This window comes from Zonotrichia leucophrys, chromosome 15 (assembly GCF_028769735.1).
Source record: "Zonotrichia leucophrys gambelii isolate GWCS_2022_RI chromosome 15, RI_Zleu_2.0, whole genome shotgun sequence".
NCBI lineage: Eukaryota > Metazoa > Chordata > Aves > Passeriformes > Passerellidae > Zonotrichia > Zonotrichia leucophrys.
This window is the reverse complement of record NC_088185.1, coordinates 14,070,734-14,096,088: the sequence shown is the minus strand read 5'-3', so window position 1 is coordinate 14,096,088 and position 25,355 is coordinate 14,070,734. Positions and strand designations below refer to the sequence as shown.

The window sequence follows — 25,355 nt, the reverse complement described above, 5'->3', positions numbered from 1 at the left end:
CCTAAGGAATGCTGCCCCTTTGTGCAGGAGGGTCTATGAAGAGAGGGGAATACTCCTTACCTTTATTTATTGTGGGATGTCAGGCCCAGATTCGGGATGGAAGCAGTCTCACCATGTGCTGTGATAGGCGCCTGTAATTCAGGTAATAAGCAAAAGCCTTCCCCCTCTTCTGTGGTGTATAGAAACTTGGGAGTTATTCAGGACTATAAACAATTAGTGCCAAAGATTTTTGGTGCAACAGATTTTTAATTTGGAAGGGTTTGCTGCAAGATGTCTATTACACATCCAGGTGTCAATCTCTAGGGTCCATTCCACCTACCTCCCTGATAGTGGGTACCTCTTGCTTTACACCATGTTTACAACCATCTGGCTTGCAGGGGACTCCAGTTTCCGAACATGAGTCCACAGACACTTTGTCTTAGCAGGCCTGCGAAGCTGCTGGCCAGCTGACAAACTCTGACCAAGTCCCCTTGGCCACAAGTGGCTCACCAGGAGTTGGCTGCAGCTGAAGGATAAGGGAGAGGTGTTTTCCTTGCTGCAGGCACAGGGCCAGATGCCAATCAGCGGTGTAGGGCTCCAAAGGCTCCAAATAGCCTCTCTCTAATAATTAGAAATCTCTAATAATAAAATTACCTGGTAGAGCAAATTGAGCAAAGCAACACAAAACTGGGGGAGTGAAAATAGAACAGGGGTCACTTTATTGTCAGGTGGATGAGGAGTTGTTCTGATGCTGTAATTATGTCTCAAAGAAACAGCAGCAGAAGTGAGTGATAAAGTGACTGCAAGCAGAAAACCCAAACGCCAGCATTCTTCCTCTGACTGTGAGCAGTCCAGGAGGTGATCCTCTTCTACAAGGACCTCAGCCTCTTGGCTATTACCATGGTGGCAGTTTCACCCACTTGCAGCAACCTCCTGTTCAGGAAGCTAACTGCAGGTGCCAGTGCCAATTTCCGAGTTCCACCAACGTTCCATCCCCTCTACTCACATTCACGCAAGGACATCTCCTTTCTATAGCTCCAATTCAGGGCTTGGCTTTCTCTACCTCAAGTTCAGTATCTTCCACAAAAAAAGCCTGACCCCTCTGCCACAACTCAAGGCTTATTTTTTAATTGCTGCCAGCTTCTTGCTGGAGAACCAGTAAGCTAAGCAGGGTGCTCCGAGCTCCCAGGTTTAGCACATGAATATACTTGAGTTGCAAAAGCGATACTCACACTTCTACATCACTAAAACCAGCCATTGTAACAGGCACAGTTCCCATTTCTTTTAAAAATAAATATTTATAAACAAAAGGAAGAGATTCAGAGAACTACAAAGTTAAAAATTTTCCTGCCAACAGCACAAATGCTTCTCATGTACAGTCACAGGAACAAGTTGTACACCAACATGAGCACTGTCTAAAAAACTCTCTCCTCATCAGCTGCCTCAGTCCACCTGCACATCTCCCTCTGCAGCAGCCACCTCTTCTGCACTTCTCCACGACTTGTGCTGGAGCTGCTCAGTCACCTTTCATGATCAAGTCCTCAATATATGCATCCAGTTCATCATCTGTATTAATATCAATGTCCTGAAACCAAAGCAACAAGGAATACCAGTGAGAAGTTAATACTGAGGAACAGCACAAGAAAAGAGGAGCCAGAGAAGCTTAGCACCCTCTGTTATGTCTGGCCTGCTCAACTTCTATGCCCCAACCTCCAGCACCCTCCAGCTACTGACAGCTTGCAGTGACAACACCCCTAGCTTTCCCTGTCAGCATCCGAAAGACAACACAGGAAACCCACCAGCACCAGATGCTCAAACAACACACTCAAGTGATGGATCTACTGTACTGATTGTGGTCGAGGAAGATTTGGTTGGGGGCTCTTTTAGATTTAACACATTTTCCTAACAGGGTGAAACTGCTTTCAGATGCTTTCAGTAGCCTTTACAGGTTGATCCTGATTTTATTAAAGTAGTTTTTTAGTTTAGAGTTAGTTTATTTATTTAAATGTTTTAATTATATATTTTCTATTTTAATTTAATAGTATAACTAATATATCAATTTCACCACAACACTTTTTCATGTTGTTTGTTTAAAGGTTTGCATTTCTATATGTGGAGTTCAGAATCTGCCCAGGAATGTGGCAAAAATTCCCTGATGAGCACTGCCTACACCTGGGGAAATTCTCAAGCAGCCTCACAGCAGAGAACAAACAGAATCTGTGCATAATATACACACCATGAGAAATCATTCTCATGTGAGAATTAACACACATCAGACTCTCAGAGCCTGGATCCCAAGTGTGGGCAGTGACAGCCAAGCTGTTCCGAGCTGAGGAAGTTGGAGCCCAGTGAGACACTGGAGTGAAACACTTGTAATGCTTGGAGGGGATGAGCCAGGTGGCTACTCTGAGACAGCTCAGGGTTTGCTGCTACTCCTCACCCACCTCCTGCACTTTCTGCAGAAGGGCCATGATATTAGTCCTCAACTTCTGCAGTTTCTCCTCTGTTTCCCTCAGCTTCCTTTCTAAGTTCCGCAGGTTTTCCTCAGAGGCTTTGGCCCGGGCATCGGCACGTGTCTGATATGAATTGCACAGATTCTGCAGACCCACCTCATACTGCTTAAAATACTCTTTCTGTAGTAGACAAAACACAAGATGTCACATTGAGAGAAAGCATCAAGCATCAACAAAACATGAGCATTCACAGGCTGTAGAAGATCCAAACTCCTGGCCCCCATAATCAAATCCTCCCTGCAGCGTGCCTCTGCACACTCTGCCCACGCTCGTACTTACATCTGATTTGCCTACACCAGCCAGCACAGAATTCACACAGCTTTTCACATTCTTCCAGTACCAGAACTGCCCCCAAAGCTGCTTGAATTTAGATTAAGGGTGCAGTGTACTTTAAAAAGCATGAATCCACAGGTATGGTTGCAGGCCTGACATGCCCTGTAAATTCTAAGTATCCTTGGTACAGATCACCCAGACATCATAGCCTCCCACTGCAAGGTAGGGACAGCTACACTAACCAAAAGCCTCAGACACAACCAAGGTGTCCTACAGAAGAAGCAGGAACAGTAACTCCAGCAAATGCCAGCAGATGCCTGAGTTAACAGAAGAGGAGGAGATGAGACTGCCAATACACACACTTCGAGTCTGGAAGTGCAAAACAGAACAGGCTTTGGCCATGTGCTCATCTGCAGGTGGCTTTTTACATGTGCCTCCTTGGAAAGGTCACTCTTGGTGGTATGCTGGAGAAGGAAAAAGTAAGAGAGGCCAGTTCCCTTGCCCTGCATTGCAGCCAGCACTGGTACCAGGTAACATTCCTCCCAGTACCAGGCTGCTGGTGGAAGCTCAGTCCCACCTGTCCTCAAATAAACAAAAGTCAAAAGTCTTATGGTGTGCAGCTGACTTGCTGGCAGTCAACCTGTTCTCCCAGGGAAGTGGGAAGGGGTTTACTTCAATGTTCTCTCACATTAAAGTAAATGGCCTATAAAGGGATTGAACCCCCCCTAACGCTGCAGGCTCAAACCCTGTATGCGCCATTTACCTAAGAGTTGGACTCAATGAGCTTTGTGTCTTCCTTCCAATTCAGAATATTCTGTGAATCTGGGGATAATTATTTGTTATTAATTTATAATTTTTAAGATTGTCTCCAGATAAGTTATAAGGCTTATAAGTTATAAGTTTAATAGCAATGGTTAAGAATTTAAGATAGTAGCAGCCAACAGCATTCCCACACACATGTATGGTAATTAAAAACATCCTCAGACAACTCTTACAAGACTCAAGGCATCTCTCAGAGGTCTCATTCTTTTCCTCAGCTATGTTAGTCTGCCAAGGATCCAAATTATTTTTTCAAGAGTGCACTCCCGCATTAGCAAGACGCACATTTGCCATAAGAAAGGAATATGTGTGGGGAAAACACATAAACTTACTTTTCTAGAAGTACTGAACTCACCAAGGGAAATGCCAACAACCCTTCTGAGCTCATGGAACTCAGCTCATTCTTGGAGATTGGAAAACTTGGAGGCAAGAAGTATCGCAAACAATTCCTGTGCAGGAAAACAAAATGCAAAGCCAGAGCTGGTAGTTTAACAGACTGAAGCAATCAGACTGCAGAGCTCACAAGATCTGCAGTGAACCCACCTAAGGATCTGGACTAGTAAGTCAACTGTTTCTTGGCTGCTGCTGGGACCAGTGGTGTCAGGCTCAATTCTGATGCAATCCGAGGTAGAAGGTTCAGCCATGACTGCGTCCTCTTCCTGCTGTGTGTCTGGAGCCTGGTACTCAGGAGAGGGAGGCTTCATAAGCCTTACATCCTCACTGCCCTTCTCTACCCTGAGGAAAAGTATTAAGGGAATGTCAGGAATCTTTTTTACATTGGACATACCTGAAACACGGTTAACGGTTTCATCAAAATCTGTACCCAAGTGTCACACAGACTTCTAGACACACAACAGCTGCCTCCAGGGCAGGCATCAGAGTGACAGACTGATGGAGTCTGTAATGACCATTCCTTATGTAGCCCTGGACAGTCTTGACCTCACATGTTTCCTGACATGACAACAGCGTATTTGTCTTCAGGATCTATGGCAATAAAACAGGCCCTTCCTCCCAAAAAAAACCCCAAGCCTCCACAATTCAGTAGCTCTAGATAGTTACCAGCGATCCCTTGGTGTGGTGTCTGTAGGGACATAATCAAACTTCACCTTCCACCGGATTGCATGCCTGACCCTTTCCACAGCTGTGACACGGCCTGTGAACCATTCCTTGTTCACACGCACTTCCACGTGCAGCCCTTTATCTGTGAGGGGGAAGCAAAGGTGTTTGTAAACATTCAGGTGCTGGAAAGCACATTCTACAGGGGCTCTAGAGATTCAGGGACCTCAGCAGGGAGAACACCTGAACCTGTGACAATGCCCTCAAGCAGTACGGACACCATCAAAACACAACGGGCACACAGGTCAGCTCCTGCTGAGAAACATGAAGATGCATGGAAATGAGCTGGCAATTCCGGATGGAAGGTTTCTCCTGTACTCCAAGCTGTTTGACATTGGCTTTATAGTCTCATGATGGGCACTAGGACAATTTGCCACATGTCCCTAGTGGGCCACTTTTCAGACAGCTCCCTGGAAGCATGCTGAAAAGATGCCCTGCTCTGGCAGATGGTGCAGTACCACCCCAGCTATCACCTTTCCTGGGGTCTCCCAGTCACTCTTCTCTCCCAGCAGTGCAGATCTGGATAGAGTCCTGAGATTTTCCAGCTAGCATGGCTGCATGATCCACTCAGGATAGGTGAACATGCCATCAGCTACACCCTGCAGCCCAGCCCCACTCCTGACAACATCACATAACCATCAATCACAGACCTTTCCATTCCACAATTGCCACTGGTCTAATCAAAGGGTTCTCAGCCAAAATTTTTCAAGTTAGAGTAATCTTGGTGTTCGGAGTTCAAATCTACACTATTTTTTATTTTAAAATCTCACTGATGAAAGCACACATTTAACTTGTACAACAGTTCTTTTTTACGTCAGATTCTGGCTTATTTCTCACCTTTCTGTGCTTTCTTCAGTTCCAACAACTCTTCCTCTCCAGCACTGTCTGTGAGCTGGGAGCAGAGAGAGCTCAAATTAGCCACCTCCCATCAAGATTATAAACACCTGACAAATATCTTCTGCTGGGGAAACCAGCTCACTCTTACCTCCACCAGCACACTCTTACCTCCACCACCACCTCATTGGAATCCTTCTCTTCTTTCACTGCCAAAAATTTTCCTCGTTTTGTCCTCTCCTTTTTGGGCTCACCCTCCTCCTCAGACCCATCCTCTGGGATGTTCGAGGCCCTCTTTCGAGTGCTGGAAGCCTGAAGGAAGCAAACAAGCTCTAGTTATTAATTCCAGCCTGCTTCCAACCAAAACCTTCTTGCAGCCAAGTTAAAAAAAAAAAAAACAAAAAACACCAACCCCCCAGAAAAAAACCCAACACTCAGTATTTTATTTGGTAGTTAATGAGCTTTTCTGGAAGGTTTTAGAGGTGGTATATCATCATGCAAACACTCATCCCACCACCCCATGCACTTTTTTTTCCCTGGGGAAACAATCTGGTCTAACAGGAAAGAGATGAGACCAGTCTTCTCAAGGAGTGTAAATGACACCCTAACCCAAGAGTAAAGTAGAAGTTCTCTTGTCCTGTGCAGTGCCCACAGTGCACATATCACAATACAGAACAGACAGGCTTACAGGACAGTGGGTGAGGAGCTGAGGGGTTTCATCCCATTGATTCTTACCTGTAAACATTTGCCAGAAGCAGATTTCCTTACTACTGGCACCTTGGCTGCTTTTGGATTGGGTGTCTCACGTGAGCTTTTGGGACTCTGTTGGCCAGAGAGCGACTTCAGGCTTGTACCTGGCTTGGCAAGAGTTTTTAAAGTGCTGTTAGACTTCCCAGCTGTCACAGTGTGATGGTGTGTCCTGGAAGTGCTGGCCTCCTCCTTGAAGAGCATGCTTGCTAGCTTGGGGGAGCTGTTATTTGGACGATCTGAAGACCTTTTTCTCAACTGAGTGCAGGACTTGTGAGGAGGTGAAGATCCTGGTGGCCTGCTGGGAGCATTCTTGATTACATCAGGCAAAGGAGGAGATCGTGGGCGCTGAGATCGGGTGTGCTGAAACAAAGAAGGGTAGAGAGAGAGGAAGGGTAGAAGAGTGGGGAACTGCTGTTCAGAACAGCTAAGGAAGCACAAAAGAGTAAAAAGCCCACAGTATGATCCCATTTACCTCCCTTGAAGGCCGTGTAGTCACTTCCAGAGGTAGTTTCTTTAAGTCAGCCTGAGATAGAATTGGAGTGGTTTTCTACAAAAAACAACAACAAAAAAAGAAAAATTTGAAAAAAAGAAAAAAACTACAAAGACAAAACCAACCAACCAAACAAAAACCCAAAACCAAACAAAAACAAAACAAAACCAAAAAAAAAAAAAACCCAGATTAGAAAGTTCATGTTTACAAGCTGTCAAGGGCTGCCTGAACCCATTCCAGCAGTTTTCCAGGCTAAACCAAACAATTATATGGTGTGTTTTGTGTTCTTCAAGAGATATTCCTTCAGCTGTTGTTTCCATTTTCCCAACAGAAAATTAAATGCAAGATGAGATGATCAATTTCTGTTGTTATAACAGCCCCAGCCCTATGAAAGAGCATAGATAGTTTCAGACTCAGCAGCAGCCCTTTGCACAGGGAAAGGGCTGCTGCTGAGTCACTCCTGCTCTGCTTAGCTGGAGACCTCCAGACTCACCTGCAGAGCTTCCAGCTTTTTCTGCTGCTGGCGGATTTTCTCTGTCAGTTGTTTCTGCTTTTCCTCATTTGATTTCAAGTCTTTTTTTAGACTTCCCAGTGGTACCTTCTGCTTCTGCTCTGCAGCCTCACATCTAGAATGGAGGGAATGCAAGACACCCTCAGTAAGGACAGCAGAACTTGTATCATCTCATGCAGGTTTATCCTAACATACCATTCCAAAGGCAGCAGGAAAGCCACCTGCCTTTCTGCAGCAGTCGCAATCTCAAAAGCAGTGGTTTTCATCTTGGAAAAGAGATATGAATTAAGGATCAAAAGCACAGTTGCTAATAAAAAGGCATTTATGCTGGAAATCACCAATTCAGAGCCCAGGAACTGTGACAGTTGTGACAGCTTCTGTACTGCATCTGTACTCCAGACTTTTTCAGCAATTTTCCTTCCTATCAGCTTATTTCTTCATATCAGTTCTTCTTTCTACATACTTTTTTCCCTTCATAAAGGAAAGCACAGTACCAGAAACCCACGACTAAGACATTACCACAAGCCTTCCAGTCCCAGATGCCTTCTGCCTTGCCATTTAAGGCCAGGCAGTGTCCTTTGCAATATCCTGTAGCTATTTGCTTTGTCCTTTGCTTTCCTGTAGCTCTTCAGCCCATGGCCAACAACAGTGGTGAGTATCCTACTCTCCCAGGTCCTCTCAGGTGCAGAATCCTGGAAGAGTCCTTGAGAGAGAAGGAAAAGAGAAGCAGGAAGTACTCTCTCAAACGCACTGGCATCACCTTTGAAGTGCCTGGATGAGCAGCTGGCCCTCAGGAACACTGCCAGAGGAGGAAGAGGGGACTGAGCCCAGGCTCATCACCTATCACCAAACAATCATAGAACAACAGACGAGGATCAGCACTGCTGGGGTAAAGTCATGGAAGAATGATTTGAGCCAGGAAAGGTGCAGACAGCCCTTTTACAACACAAGAAATGCAGCAGATCTCATTGGACACTGGAACCAAGCTGGTAACCTGAAGATGTAAGTCTTACTAGTAAAGGGAGAACCCTGCTCTCACTGTAGAACACTCAAAGCTCCAAGAAGCTGAGGAGAGATGATTCTATCAAGATCTCTAGCTATCAGATACACTCTGATCAGCTCTGTGAGTGAGAAGGAGCAAAAGCAGCAGTTCCTCCATCAGCCTCTTCCCTGCTGAAGCACTTTCCATAGAAAAGTGGTTACTTCCTTGGCTAAGAAAGTGTGTGTCGTCACTGCAAAATGACTGCCTGTGACACGAAACCTGCAGTTCCCAAAGATAAAGTTGAACAAGAGGCACCATAAACAGGTTTCCCAGCACAGAAATGCATCTTCCAGCTCATGGCAAGGCTGGAAGCATTGCCAAGCTATGTCTTACAGCACAGTAAAGAACAATAGCACCTTGAGTTCTGGGACAAGAAAAATTCAGACTACTTATGGCATCCAAACCCAGAGACTGCATCATTGGAGGCAGCAAATCAGAACAAATGTATTATCTTGGTAGTCAGAATGGACTAAAACCAAGACTCCTGATAATGCTCAAGAAGCTTTGAGACACACAATCATCTTCAGCTGGCGCTTCAGCCACCCATCCAAACGACATTTGGGATCCAACTGGATATCAGATAGGAGAATAGAGGCAAGCAAGCCTCACATTATTTCACCGTGTGAAACAGGGACACTGCCTTCTCTGTAACGAAATTGAGTGATAGTGGCACCTGGTGCTGACCTCAACAGAGACAGTGGCACTGGAGGGAGTGACTGCTTCTCATGACACAGACTGAGAAGGGCATTTAGCTCCCATGATCTGGAACACCTTGCCACAAGCAGCCACTGAAGTGTGGGTGGACAAACCAGAAGGGCAGGGAACAGCTCAGTGCCAATAGTAGACACTGTGCTGAGGCAGCCAAAACTACCATATGACCTCTGATGCCAGGACAGTCCCAACACCTGACATTGCTCTGACATTGCATCATTTCCAATTTGGCTGGATGAGACCCTGCACTGAGCCTCACAGTACACAAGCTTGAGGATGCCACTCATATGCTTCTCAAATCCTGCCATCCTTCAGACACTACAAATACCTGTAATGGTCAGGACACAGATATGAAGGTGTCCAAACTCTGCACAAGGACTCAACAGTGCAGCACGTGGAATGTGCTCCAGCCAAAAGCCAGGAGTGCTGGAGAAACTTCTACTTCATGTAAAGGACACAACTGCACTTGCTGCTGGAAAGCACATGTAAGCCTACTTAATCAAGAAATGTCCTGGAGTTATTTATTCTTTTAAAGTAAGACTCCTGAGACTCCTTTTGAAGCTAAAATGACCAGAAGTTTGGCTCACCAGTGCCAAGTGCCCCACCTGCCCTTTCCCAGCTTCCTGCATAGGGAATGTAGGATGGCACAGCACGCACTGCGGAGGTACTCGGACTCACCCCAAACAACACCTCAAAGTGAAAAGTAGCCCCACTCATACACCCCCAATTTTCAAGGTATTGCAAATAAAAGATCTGAATTCTTTCATCACTAAATCAAGTACCTGGTAGGTGATACAATAAAGACTCCCACTTCTGCAGACAGAAGTGCACAAATATAATGGCAGGTGAGGGGACCTGAATAACACCCTTCCATGGCTACCCTCAGGCCATCCCAGAAGCTACCAGCCCATCTAGGGTCCATTTCCACAAGCCCAGAGGCCCAAAGGCAGCTCAGGGGATGTGAACTGGGCTTTTTGGGAATTGCGGAACGCAAATCTGTTCAGAGAAACAGAAACCCCTTTTGGGGTCCTGCCAAAACTGTCCTACGGCTGCCTCAGCTCTGGTGTCTGGTCAAGGGGGCAGCCCTCTGAAACATCTTTTGGACCAACACCAGGAACCAAAAGCAAGTAAAGGAAAGGACTGAGATTATTTGGGAAGAACAAATATGGGAAAAATACACTATAACAAGGACCAGTTGCACATAAACCTTTGGCTGGTCAGTACACCTCTGTGTACTAACCTCCATGTCTCCCCCTTTCCTAGGCAAGGGCCTCTGTACTGGGGTGCAAGTGTCAGTAGCTGGAGAGGGACCACTGGTCCCAGTGACTCATGGGCCTGAGTGCCACCAACTGCTGTGACTACAGGCAAGTGAATGAATATGAGCCACAGGAACGTCAGGCCAGAGGAGCCAACCAGGAGGCTACCTGGGAGCAAGGGAGGGGATGTCTAAGGGTGACGCTCAGGAGCTGATCACTGGAGACATGGGTGAGTCTCACAGCTCATCAGCTGTGATGATGGGTATAGGGGTGTAGGCAGAACAGTGGGCATCTCTAGGCAGAAAGCATGTGGGGAAGAGCAAGGACCCTGATCCAATCAAGACAGAGAAATCCCCAGTGTGAGACGCTGGGAGGTCTGGAGGGTGTGTGCGCTATGTGTAAACACAGAAGGAGGTTGGTACACCTCCCCCCGGGACTGCAGGCCTCAGGGCCCATCTATCCCAGTGGAAGTAACCAGAGGCTGGGGATCTGAAGGCCAGGTATGGACATGAGTATTTCCACTAGTGATCCTTCACTGTGACGAGCCAAGAGGGAAAAGGATGAAGCTGCCTGTGTGGTCTGTGGGAGCACTGCACATGGCCACTTTTGTGCTATCTGTGGGACTGCATGTATGTATATACACAGTCTGTCTGCGTTTGTGTGTGTCTACAAGCAACATCTTCTGAACTTCACTACTCCTTCCAGCCGAAGGGCTGGGGACGTGCCAGCCCCTTAGGTTCCAGGCTCAGCCCTGCCCCAGCATTTTGTCCAGGAACATCCTCATCACTGCCACACTCCTCGGAGCTCTACAGCAGGAGGTCTACATACATATGGAGCAAACAGAGAAGTCAGCACAGATATTCTCCAATGGGAGGTACCAAAAGGAAGAAGTCAGAAAGTCAATACTTTGAAATAGCATCAATATTCTGTAAAATTTTCAGCCATAGATATTAAATTCTTTATTCCAATCAAAAGTTACCGCCTGGATTCATCCCCTTTGTCTTTAAGCCCTGAGCCAAGGGACCTGACTTACAGAGAAGCAGCTTCCCTTCCTTACACAATACAGACAAGAACTGGCTTCCAGCAGTGCTGCTTTCCACAGAGAAGCAACCTAAAGCAATCATTTTCCTCACTCACATAAATGACTACATTCTACCTACATTTTGTGACTGTAACACACATCACTGGAAAATGAACCACTGTGCTGCTTCCTCAAGCATGCATAATGTCCCTCCTGGGTTCATCCCAACCATGTGGAATTGCCGCAGTTTGGTGTCTGATGGGTGGGAGCAGTAGGAGCAAAAAAGGCAATTGCAAAGCCCCCCTGAATTCATTTAACTCCCAGCCTGCACCATGACAGTTCTCCAATTGCCATCTATCCTGTCCATGGCAAACCTAATATAATCTAAACCTGTAATAGCATTTCCGGTGCCAGGGCAGAAAAACAACCAATGATTCAAATTCCACCATATCACTTGGTTGACAGGCTAGAGGCAGCTCTGGGGTCTACCTGGCTCTGCCCAGCTCAGGCAGGGCCACCCAGGACCAGGAGCTCAGGACCCCATCTTGGAATATCTCCAAGGATAGAGACTGCACAATCTCCCTGAGAAACCTGGGCCACGATTTGGTCACAGGGAAAAAAGTGTTTCTGATGTGCAGAGGGACCTTCCAGTATTCCAGTTTGTGCTCCTGGTGTCTGGTCCTGTCACTAGGCACCTCTGGGAAGAGACAGGCTCTGTGCTTTTTGCAGCCTGCCTTTGTATGTTTCTATACGTTGATGAGAACGCTCTGAGCCTGATCATCTCTGGGATGGACAGCACACACCAGTGCTGGGGCTGTCCTCCCCAAGGACAGGACTTTGCATTTTCCTAGCTGAATGTCAGGATAGGCTTCTGCTGGCCAATTTCTGCAACCTGCAAGTCCCTCTGGAGGGATCTATGACTGCCTGGTTTGTCAGCTGCTCCTCCCAGTTTGGTATCACCTGTCACTTGCTGAGGATGTCCTCTGCAATTTGCACATTGCAAATGCCCACCCAGCATTCAGCTCCCTATACAATTGCCATTGCTGCCTTTTCACAGACTGTGAGCACAACTTAAAGGTACAGAACCCCTCCAACTGTTTTCAAAGAACAGATGACCAAAAAAAAGCTCCAAATGTGCAGATAAAGCACCTTGCAGAAAAGTCTAAATATTAACTGATTCTTACCTGTCTTGTTCAGGATCAGGGTTCATGGAGCACACCCAGGTGTCAGGGTAGTTCCTCTCCACTGAGCTCAGCTGGAACGGGAGAGTCCGCCACTTCAGACAGACATCTGTCAGACAGACACTTTGCAAGTCAGAAATACACAGTCTGAGACACATAATTTTTTCCCATAGCCCATTTAATGCCCAAGTACCACACCAAAGTGTATCCAACAACAGTAAGACTAGTGGCCAAAAAAGTGAGACAGTCACAGAATATATTGAGTCAATTATTTATTTGTGCTCACAAAACACTTGAATGAGACCCTCAAAGACAACTCTACCTAACAAGAATGCAATGAAGCCTAGCACCAACCAACACCAGAGGACCTCACACTCCTGCTGCAACTATGACATACACAACTGAATTGAACAGCCAGTCCAGACATCACAGCTCAGCCCAGCAGACAGGCTGTCTCTCAATGATACCAAAGAACACAAATCACAGACATATCCACTTTAAAAAAAAAATCTACTAAATTTTTGATGAACCAGGAACATAAATTTGTTTTCCAGAGTACTGCTAGCCTACCAGGAAACCAACAGCTTCACAAAATCAAGTTCTGCCAAGAAAATCCAAATGTCCTTAAATCAGGCTCTGGAAGGATATCAACAAGGGAAGACAAGAAGGAGAAAAAAATCCCTCCCCCTTCAAAAGAACCTTGAAAAGACTGAGACAACCATCAAGGCAGAAGAGCCTAACAAATAATTCCACAAGAATGGACTCACATTCCTTCCTACAACCACATCCTTAAGTCCCGGGGTGAAAATAAGGGAGCTTGGCGTCCCTCTACCAGGTGACAAAGTGATGGTGTGGAGCTTCCCATTACTCTAACAAGGGCTTAGCCAGAGCTGTTAAGAGGTGCACAGAAGAGAACTTGCATTAAATTCCAAGGTAACTGTAAAAGGTTCCCTCTGTACTGACACAGTGCAGGCCAGTGCATCAGGGTACAAATTACTTGGCCACTTCCCATTGCCTGTGCGGATGTTTCACATCTTATTCTGGTGCTGGGATGGGTGCCTTTGGTGAGCTCCAGTTCATATGACATTTCTAAGGCTGTTCTCAACGCTGCTACTGGCCATACCTGCCCTGCTCTGTCAGAAGATTCAGTTGAGAAGATCAGTTAGCGAACTAGCAAACTGTGCAGGAAAGGAGCTTTATGCCTGGCTGTCACAGAATACCACTGAGTGCAGACAAAGGCAAACTGCAGAGGAGACAGGCCCTAGGAAGGGATGATAGTCCATCCCAAATCTCCTATGCATTTAACTGTCTCATCTGCAGCCAGGAGTGCTCCCCCCCCTTCCCCAGAGAGAAGCAGCTGGATCAGATCAGACGCACCGCACTGAATTGTGGTGGGGATCTCCATGGCTCTCCTGCGCTTGTAACGCAGTTCACTAGACGGAGGCTGGTTCCAGTTTGCTGATAAATAACCAAATTCATCCCAGAACTTGATGATACCTCTCTGGGCTGGAAAACAAACCATATTCTGCTCAATATGGAGGCATTATCATAAAATCACCATCTGCACTTCTGGCTGACCTTCAGCCACCCAAATTTCTCCTTCCAGACTCTGGTAATTGTGAAGTTTCACTACCTATTGCAACATCCTTCCAATACTGAGCCAAATGCTCTCCCATGGCCTTCAGCAAGTGTCGATACTCCTTGGCATCAGCAAAGTCTTGTTTATTATGGGTTGGCTCCAGAACCAAATAGGGCACATCCACCACGCCTACCACTCCTCCACATGCCCTGGAAGAGGGACACAGAGTAACACAGAAGGACACAGATTAAACCGACAGGCTGGCAACATGAACTATCATGCAAAATGTAAGATGGGCTCAAATATTTGTACTTGCTGTCAAGACCTATTTTGCCTGTGTCTGGAATGAGGCACTAGTACTACCAGCACTCATCAGCACCAAATGGCAAGCTCCTCATACTGCTGCAGGGATGGCTAAAATTTGTGTCAAGAACTCTCTATCAAGAAACCAGGAAAATATGAGGCAGTACTAAATATAATTTATTTGTCAGAATGCAAACTGAAGGCTGACAAAATGAGCAGGCCTCAGGCTCAGGAAGAATGATTAATGCAAAACATGGTTATTGTGCAGCCTAAGTCAGATATAGAAAAATGTGCCAAGCTTAAGCAAAGATTGCAGAAAAATCTGCAGGACTCACATGCCACCCTCCAGCTGTGGGCCCACCTTCTCATACATCTTGATCAGCCGACTGCAGTTATAAATGAACATGCCGTCCAGCTCGCGCTGCTCAATGTTCACCCCAAAGATAAAATTCAGCTCCTTGGGCTCCTTCAGTGCCCTGTAGGGGACAAAACAGAGCCCCTAGGGATGCTGGAAATAAAGCATACTAACTATCTGCTGGTGTTAGAGAGAGGGTATGGAAGGCCAGCACCCTTGAGCATTAAACTGCTACTTCTGAAAAATACAAAACATTTGCTGAAAGAGCATTACAACTGAATATGAACAAAATACAAAAACTTTGCAATACAAATACTAATTTAGGCTGGACAGAGAATTTTTCAATTGAATATGTTTTCTCCTTCAGAACAGATTCTGGTTTTTACTTCAGATGTTTTTATTCAGCGAATTAGTTTTATGAGAGCACTGTTGCATCCAGACTGGTCCTTTCCCATGCTATTTTGGTTTGTATTTTCCAGCTATATATCCCTTTCTAGATAAAGCATGGAAATTCAGATTTCAATACAAAACTACAGTCTTGAAATTCTGATTCTAGGAAGTTCTCCTAATTCCAAATTTCACAAGGCTGCTCCTTAAGTTCAAAATCTGGAGGATACAACATACAGAGCTCCTTTTTCTGCAATGTTAGGATATCAATTTGCATGATTTCTCCCTTGTCTATGCAGCAGATGACTCCAAGAAAAGTTGGCCTCGAGTATGTTTGTGAGCCCACAGGATTTCTCAATCTGAATCTTTGGTTACCAGGAATTCTATCTCCATTAAGGCCAAAAGCCTTGCGATTTTCATCTCTTTGTGCTATAAATCAAACAAAATCCCTGTGTCTCACAAACAAGTCCTGCTCTTCAACATACTAAATTAATCAGGTTCCACAGCTTCCCTGATACCCACGCTGAGAATTCTTCATAAGAAGGATACTCAGCCTCAGTATGGAAGTATCCTCAAATATGAGGTCCAAACCAGTAACTACTGCTAGGCATAGCCTATACCATGGTCCTGCCCACCCTTCTCAATTTTGACCTGCTTTATATTCCCCACCTACCCCCATCAAGTCCTTTGCAGTTATGTACCTTATCTTAATGACGAATTTAACTTCTGCTTAAACGGTTAGCTGAAGATAGTGGAATTCTTTAAAATGTTCAGTTGACTGTCTACTAATATCAAATATTAGGAAGACCTGAACCACACACACATGAACCCTACACAATGATCACCTGCAGATATGAGATCCGAGTCTGTCTTAATGGTGAAACTTTTCAAAATAAATACCAAAAATAAAACTCATATTCATTTTTTGTTTAAGGCCATCATCCCTCACACAGATGCAATGGTACCCTGTAACACAGCATCATTTAAAACAGGTGACTGTAGTACATTCCTAGGAAAACACCTGAAATAGCAGTTTTCAGTAATTTCAAATCTAAACCTTTGCCAAGAGGGGTTTTGAACACTGCCAACTGCTGGGCTGGAATGTGACCTGTTGGTCTCAGCTCACTGTCGTAGAAAACCATGATTCAAGAGCATGAGCAAGTGCAGCAAAACACCCATCTCAGGGATTAATTTTCTTTTTCTAACTTCTGGAAAAGAATGCAGAGCCTTATACTTCAAGAAATAGCATGTATACTCACCTATAAAACAAAAAGGACATTTCATTTTTACCGAAGAGGACAGGAAGTAAAACTATCATCCAAACCATGGAAAATGAAGTGGTGGGTCAAAAGCCAGGGATTTAATTACTAGAAATTTAGTACCTGTCCTACTGTCTGGATTCAGAGCCAACCTGATCTTACATGGCCTTTGGAAACCTGAAAGCACTTCTTTCATTGATGCACCCAGCATCACGGAAACAGCAGAAAACTGTCCTAGGACATCCTCTGTAACTCAAGAATTTTCCAAAAGACAACAGGGATTGCTTAGTACAGAAGTTAATGTGCCTATTATTGCACATCTTTCAGGATATTTTTTGGTTTTCTGAATGAAGTACAATGCTGTAGAAAAGCATAATCCTCTGATCTGCTTCTGATCACCAGTGATGAATGCAGGGACACAGGGAAAGCCATGTACCTGCCCAGAGTGGCTTTTTGCTGCTCAGCTTAGTAACAGGAAGAAGTATTTTGCCCATGGGCAGGAAGGGCAGAAGACTATTCACAAATTTTTTTGTTGCACACTAATGTCACCAAACGCAAGAATTAAAGAACAAAGGTGTAGATGGAAAAGTATGTGGAAGCTGAAGGAAATAGGTTCTCTCACAAGCTTCTGTATCATTCAGATCCTAGCTCTAGGACTTTTAAATGAAAGTTGTATTTATTTGTTTCTTTTCAGCATCTTAAGATGCTCTGGCAACAAGTCTGCAATAGTTCTGACCTAGACAGCCATGTCAATGGGCATGCATACACATAGGGAATGGAGATGTTCTGTATCCAAATTCCCAACTTCCTCAAACTCAGCATGTGTTTTAAGAGCATTTGTTTCTGGTTTTCACTTCATTTGAGAAATGCAAAACAAACATATATGAAGAGTGAAATATTCCTGTGAGTACATCAAAAACCAAAGTTAATTGCCACCAGAGCTAAGCTAGAAGAATGCCTTGGGATTTCACAGCACTGACTACACCAAAACTCAGCCTTTTTTTAGAAAGCATGCCTAAAATTCCTAAAGCTGTTTCACTGTAAATTGCAAACATTTGTTCATCAGCCTGAATCTTATCTGCAAGTGAAAAAGCAAGAGTGAAAAAAATATTTACCTGATATGAAAATCAGGTAAATATTTACAGCGAACAACCCAATCCAGAGACCCACATGTCTTTCAGCAGGTAAGAGGGAAATACCAGAGGTAACCAGAATAGTGCCCCAGCTGCTCAGTTTAACAGCCCAGGTATATAAGATGCCCATGGATATTTAAGCTTTGAGCTGAACCGAAAATACATGCAAAACGGGAGAGCTATATGAGCACCTGGAGCAAAGAGCCTAGGTACTCCAGAGTTTGGAAGCCCCTGCACTCACCGCTGCTTTGCATCCTTAATCCTTTTCTTAACGTCAGCCTCCCGCCGCATGGTGATGGCCGAGTTCTGGACCTGACGCAATGTCGCCTGCAAACAGGCATTGCATAGTCAAGCTGGGAAATTCATAAAATTCACTTCATTTATGATATTCTGCTCTTTCAGAAAGAGCTGAGAAGTGTTTCAAGTGTAAATAAGTCACAACTGGTAGACAATGACATCTAGTGTGACTCCAGAGGTAGGGTAAACTTATGCTAGGTTTGGAGGAAAATGTCTACATGTAAAAAGAGGACTAAGGAAATTGAAAACAGTGGCAATGGAGCACAAGGAAACATCCAGGGCACTTGGATACTATTGTTTCCATGACATACCAATAGGAAGCTCAGTGATTTTAAACTGGTGTTACTTGCTGCTTCTAGTGCCCCTGCCAGCCCTCCTCCCAACTCCTGGCACCAGGGCTCAGCCTTGCCCCTCAAAGCCACAGTCCCACTGGAAGGAAGCAAAGAGGCCCTCTCCAAAAGCCCCTGCCCAAATGCTGCAGAGACAGCTGCACAGGCAGCAGGGAACAGCCGAAAGGCCCATAGCTCTAGTTCTGTTCCCCGGGCCACTTCCACAGAGGCTGTCAGCAAACAGCACCTGGAGTCGGGAGGTCACCTTCTCATGCAGGATATATTGGGTGTGTAGGCAGGGGAATGCCAACACACTTCTCACTTGGGCGGCACACAGTGTGAAGATGATGAAACACACCCAGTGGTGATGAAGCCATGGAGATACCTAAATGTTGCTGGAAGTTCACTGCTGACTGGAGCCACCACCTGCTTAACCAGCACATGGCATGCTGCCATGGGGTGCTGCCCAGTCAGCACTACTCCACCACCAGTGCTCTGAACACCCCTTGGTGCTCAAAACACGACATGCTGCCAAAAGCACAAGGCTCACCCTAGACTCCCGCGTGAGATCCCCTCCGAGACGTAACTCGAGGGCACGGGCTTTACTCTCTGCCTCGCGAGCCTTCTCTTCCGCTGAAACATACAGAGACAAGGATGCTGTCAGCCATTTGGTACAGACAGACACCATCAGGCATTCACCCAAAGAGAGCAATTCCAGAGAGCCTTTGCTGCACTGATGTGTACAAGGGTACAAAGGAAACACAAAAATATACAAAAATCAAACCTTACATGAGAGGGTTTGAGAGGTACACCAAAAGCACTGGGCCAGTTCACAGAATTACAGAATCAATTAGGTTGGAAAAGACCTCTGAGATCATGGAGTCCAATCTGTGACCAACACTACCATGTCAACTGGACCACAGCACTAAGTGCCATATTCAGTCCTTCGTAAACATCTCCAGGGACAGTGACTCCATCACCTTCCTGGGCAGTTCATTCCAATATATAATGATCCCTTCTGTGAAGAAATTAATCCTAATGTCCAACTTAAACCTCTCCTGGCGCACCTTCAGACTATGTCTTCTCATCCTGTGACTACCTGCCTGGGAGCAGAGACCTACCCCCACCTGGCTACAGCCTCCTTTCAGGTAGTTTTACCTGAGCATCCTTCTCTCTAAGCTAAACCACCCCAGCTCTCCTCATAGGGCATGCACTCCAGACCCTTCACTAGCTCCATTGCCCTTATCTGACTTACTTCAAACACCTCAATGTCCTTCTTGAAATGAGGGGCCCAGAACTGGATACAGTACTTGAGGTGTGGCCTCACCAGCTCTGAGTACCAGGGAGGGGGGAAGAATCACTTCCCTGGTCCTACTGGCCACACTATTTCTAGCACAGGCCAGGATGTCATTGGCCTTCTTGGCCCCCTGGACACACTGCAGGTTCAGTGATCCCTGCACACCCAAAGGCACCAGGCTGGTTTGGTGATGGCAATGTGTGACATTTTAGGGCCAATGGGACCTGTTCTCAGCACTGGGACAACAATGGACAACACTTTTCAGTTCCATACACTGAACTCCACTTTTAAGTGTCATGAAAGCCTCACAGACTGCTTCAGGGAAGAAGCTTCTCTAAATCCTACTCTTTGCATCTTCTTGAAAAGCAATGGGAGTGTGTGCTCAAGACATGCCCTGGCTATAGGACTCAATGTAAAAATAAATTCACCTATGAGGATTGAGGCATACAATAAAATCTGTTTAAGCTTCATCTTACCAAGTCTATCTTGCCAGGCTGTACTTCCTAAAGGAGGAACAGGGAACATGGCAATTCACACCATTTCATTCTGCTGCTTTTCTTTGGGGCAGGGTCACAATCACACTGCCCTCTGTGATGCTGTACAGGCTGAATGTGGCACCATCCCTTGTATATATGACCTGCAGCCATGTGCAGACATGCCTAAAGCAGCTCTGACACCGGGACAGAGGACACATGCCTCCAAGTGATTTATGTATTTGATTTATGAAACCTACCAGAAGATACAGGTCATATATAAATTACTTACAACTTCCAAGATTCCTCCTTCACTATAGTATTTTTGCATTAAGGGTTAGGGAGGGATGCTGCTTTTTGTGTTATATTTCTGGAGATTTAATGCAGCTCTAATACAGTTTAATGCTGTATTTATATGCTTGTGTGATTTCTATATGCTGAATAACCAATTATGACAAACTGAGTTTTCCCTGAGGATTACAGAACTTAACAGGAAAGGAAGATTAGATGGGCAAAAGGTATGCCAGGAAGGATTAAAACCAAACAAACCAGGGCTCCCTTGTACACCCAGACCCCAGACTCTTTACATTAAGTGACAGAATAAAAATCTACTTTTTTAACGGCCTTAACAGGAAAGGTGCAGAATGAAAACATAGCCAGAAGTTCACAACATCTTAAAGGTGAGAGAAGAACTGTAGGATGACAGGGCTCAGCCAGCCTTCTGCTGGAGTGGGGGAAAACTGCTGGGACTCCAAGGGTTATCCTGTACATCTGCTACTCAGATGATGAAATGGTCTCTGGAAACAATGTACATTCCTTCCACTGCATGAAGGTAAGTCTGTGTCATCTGTAGTTGCTGCAATAATTCAGTTCCTGAGCAATTCCAGTGATCCCAGAGGCCGCCAATCTCAGGTCACATCATTCAAGGGTCTAGTCCTCCCCTTAGCAACAGATGAATGCATACCCTGACGACTCACCTATCCTGGCCAAGTGCTCTGCTTTCTTCACCTCTTGTTCTGCACGGGTCTTGAAACGGTTTGAAGTGTATTTGTACATCCTGTGATGATCAAAATTTATTAATCAGCAAACTCAGCAGTAAGGTCAAATCAAAATTTCATCACTGCATGAGAGAACAAGGTCCCCACATGCTACTCTACTCCTCCCAACAGATTCAATAAATGGAGGAGGTTTACATATCATGAACTGGACATTTTTGGATGAAGCTAAGCAAAATCTTTTTATTTCACAGATATTTTAGTAATAGCTCCAACCACAATATCCTCTCTTCTTCTGCATTAACCAGTGGGGGTGAAATATATCCATATTCTTGTAGCAAATCTCAATACTTAGAGAAATAATTTCTTCAGAAGTAAAAAGGAGGAGTGAATACATATGGAAAGCTTCTCCAAATGCTTCCACCACAGCTAAATAACCTTTCCTGTGAAGAGCTGTCCACAGGTGCAGTCTGACAGCTCCATCTCACACAGGGCTATCTCAAAGTAGAACAACAATTTGGTAAGAACTTCCAAGTTTCAGGACACTTCTTTGTGTTTTGTATCTGACTCACAACCTTGTAAATTGTGCTGGAGATGAAGCAGCTTGTTTCACCTTCCCTGTATGCTAACATGCCAAATACAGATCCAAATTCACTGACTGCTGCAGAGTGAAAGATTGGTGCCTGTGAGGCAAAAGTTCATGAATGTGATCACCTCCAAGCACGTCACAAGGAAAGATGACACCTAGGACAAGCAGAGCCTGCAGGAACTCAGATCACCTTAAGACATGAGGGTTTGGATATACCAAGAGGATTAAATTTTCCAGTATTTAGCTAAAGCAAAAGCCACTAGAAATGCCGTTTTTACAGAAAGGCAAAACCACACGGAGATGTAACACTTGACTGACCAACTGACTGGAATCACACTTAGATTCTAATGAGAGACAAAATTCCCCCCAAATGCAGATAAACTGTCAGGATTTATGAGAAACAACCTTGTACTTATGAAAAGTTTTGTTTAGGTTTGTTTCTGTGGGTGAGCACACAGGGTACTGACATCAGACATAATCTCACCAACAGGAATCCCTTGCTCCCAAATCTAGGAAATTAATACCACAAGAGCAGTTCCCAGAAATACATTTTCCTGGAAATACATCTTCTGCTGTTTTTAAGGATTTCCTCCCTGGGGAAAAAGCAGACAGGTGCTAAGACTTCCAGAAATCACAGTTGGTGATTTCATCAAGTCAGGAGCTAAAGAGTCAGGATAGGTGGTGTCATCTCTAACCTATGTAAGGTTGATTAAAGCTATCTGGGGCCAGGAGACAGTACACTCTGAAAACCAAGCTGCTTTCAACATGTTGGCACAACTACATTACTTCATCCACACCTGCCTGAATTCTAAGGAGAAAATAAAAAGACAGAGAAATAGAGCAAAGATGAATTATCTCCCCGTACCCAGCTCAGCAGGCAGGGCAGCACGTGGGGGGACCATAGGGACAGCACTCCTTTGCTGTAGGGAACACTGTAAGCAACTGTTGGATGTCCTAGATGATAGCACTGTGAACCATCAAGACCTTCAAGACACTCATTCCAACTGCCTTGGAGTGTCCTTGTGGAGGAACAGGCCTTGCATGTGGCCTGGCTATTTCTACCTGCATAGCCCATATTGCTAAACAAGCTCCAACAGGTACTGGGGAAGAGATGGAAGCAATCCTTCAGGAGACACAGGCCACTCCCAGGGAAGCTGGGAATGTGGCAACACAACTGCAAAGGCTGGTGAAAGATCCACACAAAACGAGCCAGCCCCTGCCACCAGGATGTTATCAGCTCCAGAAAGGTGAGGAGAAGCCTCTGCCACAGAAACATGGGTGGTGACGAACAGAAAACAGAAAACAGTCCTGCTCAGGAGATGTACTATTATTCCTGAAAAACAGTGCAAGGGCTGCAAAACCTTTTTTCAGTAAAGGCACTTACATACCCTAAATCCACAGTGGATTTCTATTCATTGTCTACAAACACCAACACTGGAACCTGCAGACAAGCCACTGTACAGGTTTTTCCTTCAGAGATAAAGGCAACCTGACTGACAGCAGGAGGGAGGCCCCTCTGAAAGAAAAGAGCCCTTCAGATGTCCCAGACAAGCACACCAGCTACTCAGGCTGTAAGGCAGCAGCACCTCCACTGTCTGTTCCCCATCCCTTTGCTTGATCAGGAAGGTTCAGGATTTATCTGGCCCAAGCTACTGGGCCAGAAACACAGCCAAGCTAAAGAGCTGAGCATCACTGCCACATTTGCTGACAACAAAGGAGCACCATAATGGAGGTCCCTTCCCCGTGCACTCACACACAAAACAGTGCTGGCACAAATGCAAGGGATTGACCCAGTATTACCCTGCTGAGCACTCAAAGCCTAGTAGATAAATGGGGATGCTGAGCTCTGGCTTCAGCTCTAAAGGAAAAGTGAGGGCATAAGTGACCCTTTTCAGCAGGTTCAGGGAGAAAAATCTACACCTATGTCAGTAAAAGCAAAGTAACCACTTTCAGAGTGGACTGATTTACTGGTTTTCCCTTTAGAAAGAGCCACTCAAGGCAGATTTGAGCTCTCCTGAGGAAAAAGACAGCTTCCTCAACCTGCCCAGGGCACAGCATGGCATCTACCCCAAGAGCAGTGCTGGCTCTCAGAACCCACAGGAAAGACTTTGATGGCTTGTCCTGATGGGCACACAGCTTCTAGAGCCCAAAACTGGTATTGGGAAGTCCAGCCAGAAGGCAGCAGTCTGGACAGTCTCCAGAGAGGCCCAGTAAAGCCACAATGATTGCCACAAGACTGAGAAGATTTACACTGTGCTCTGCAGGAAGGTCTTTACTGCTCTGTTGCAGGAATGGGGATCGTAAATGTAAACGTCTTTACAATATTCAGGAATTTGTACTGGCCTATCACTATAAGCAGATCTACAGGAGTTTGCTCACATGCAGCACAAACAGATCTGTAAGACACATCTGCCACCAGCACACATCAGCTTGGGGCTCCTTAGAATAGACTACTGACCACTTGAAGAAGAAGACACTGAAGAAGAAGACACATTCAGAAGACATGTTCATCTGGGGTGACCTGGGACACCTAATATTGTCATGACGCTGACAGCATCACCCACAATGATGGCATCCTGTCTATAAGTCTCGCAAGAAGCTTGTCTCTGATGAGACAAAAATCTGTGTCCTCCCCCGGTTTCTCTCCCTAGTACTTCTGATGAACCACAGCACAAGCAAATGAAGCACAAGGCCCTCACACGTAGATAAGACACAGTCAAAAATACAGAAATCCAGAGATTCTCTATCCAGTAAATCAGGATTTACAGTGGCAAGTTCCCTGCCTTCCGCAGGGAAAAACTGGCCTGCCAGCATGAGAAGCAGTGAGTGTGTAACATTCTTTTATTTTGGTCAGGTTTCTGATACCATTTCACACAGTCTCATGTAAGGAGCTGAGGAAGCCTAAGTTAAAAATCAGCCAGGTTCTTCAGGCACTGTCAGTGGTGTGACACTGGCCACTGGTGTGGCTGCTAACAGTGCCTAGTAGACTGGGTGAGCCCAAAACGCTACTCAAAAAATCCACAAATATTCTACAAAATTACTACTATTTGATTCAAATAAATTATGCCAGGGTATCTAGAATGCAGACTGTGTGCTCCCAGAGAGAGTCTGCCTCAATCAGACTGACATACAGGTTTCCCCTCCCATGCCAGTAATCTTTTCCAGTCTCTCTTCAGCCAACTGACAGCACACCCCAGCTCACAGTCACATTTTTTGTTTAAGGAAATCTAAAAGGAATATAGGGAAAACTTTTTTTCAATCTCTATTCAAACCCGGATTAGCTACACATAGAAGCAACTGTTTCAAAGCACTCAGTCTAGTTTCTTTTTGGAAATAATCCTAACACCCACCTTCTGCTTTCCTTCTGCTCAACAACAACATAGTTACCCAACAGTTTTGTATGAATATGGTATTTCATACAACCAAGATCTTAATTTCTTTGTTTGCTCTGAAAGGGACGGCATTTGATTTTCCATGATGTATCTCTCTTCCCATGATGTCAACACCACATGCCATTCTCTTATGGTCTGATTCTGTGGCGTTAGAGTTAGGAATGGAATTATGCAGGATACACCTGGAGAGCAAAACACTACACCTTTAACTCCAAATGGTCCCACAGATCTTGGATCCAACACTTACCTTGGCTTGTAGAGGCAGCATGAGAGTCGTTTGGTTTGTACTTTGTGTCCATTGATGAAGATCCTCATCCTGGGATCGATATAAAGCACAGCAGCATAGGCACGAAAGGAGCGGCGCTCCGGCTTGCTGCAAGAGAGACATCTACTTCAGAATATGCCCAAGCGATACTCTTAGCAAAACAGACAGGTGAAAGAAAAGGTCTTTCTGTTTTAATTACCATGAAA

The 25,355-nt window shown here is 45.3% G+C and overlaps 1 protein-coding gene across 5 annotated transcripts in view; it reads right to left on the bottom strand.

The window, feature by feature from the left end:
• Nucleotides 1–675: 675 nt before the first annotated feature.
• Nucleotides 676–25,355, bottom strand: part of MORC2 (MORC family CW-type zinc finger 2) — a 45,682-nt gene continuing 21,002 nt past the window's right edge. For 4 of the 5 annotated variants that reach the window (XM_064727144.1, XM_064727143.1, XM_064727145.1 and 1 more), the window contains 18 exons: nucleotides 25,132–25,257; nucleotides 20,886–20,965; nucleotides 18,689–18,771; nucleotides 17,754–17,839; nucleotides 14,714–14,854; nucleotides 14,130–14,284; nucleotides 13,874–14,002; nucleotides 12,500–12,605; nucleotides 7,268–7,400; nucleotides 6,757–6,831; nucleotides 6,270–6,644; nucleotides 5,706–5,846; nucleotides 5,538–5,592; nucleotides 4,644–4,785; nucleotides 4,128–4,319; nucleotides 3,940–4,033; nucleotides 2,424–2,612; nucleotides 676–1,564 (listed from right to left, as the gene is read on the bottom strand). In XM_064727144.1, the coding sequence (XP_064583214.1) occupies nucleotides 1,496–1,564; nucleotides 2,424–2,612; nucleotides 3,940–4,033; nucleotides 4,128–4,319; nucleotides 4,644–4,785; nucleotides 5,538–5,592; nucleotides 5,706–5,846; nucleotides 6,270–6,644; nucleotides 6,757–6,831; nucleotides 7,268–7,400; nucleotides 12,500–12,605; nucleotides 13,874–14,002; nucleotides 14,130–14,284; nucleotides 14,714–14,854; nucleotides 17,754–17,839; nucleotides 18,689–18,771; nucleotides 20,886–20,965; nucleotides 25,132–25,257 (2,371 nt within the window). In that variant the 3' untranslated portion in view covers nucleotides 676–1,495. Of the gene's footprint in view, nucleotides 1,565–2,423; nucleotides 2,613–3,916; nucleotides 4,034–4,127; nucleotides 4,320–4,643; nucleotides 4,786–5,537; nucleotides 5,593–5,705; nucleotides 5,847–6,269; nucleotides 6,645–6,756; nucleotides 6,832–7,267; nucleotides 7,401–12,499; nucleotides 12,606–13,873; nucleotides 14,003–14,129; nucleotides 14,285–14,713; nucleotides 14,855–17,753; nucleotides 17,840–18,688; nucleotides 18,772–20,885; nucleotides 20,966–25,131; nucleotides 25,258–25,355 lie in introns of all 5 variants that reach the window. The other variant, XR_010442189.1, reaches the window with a different exon arrangement.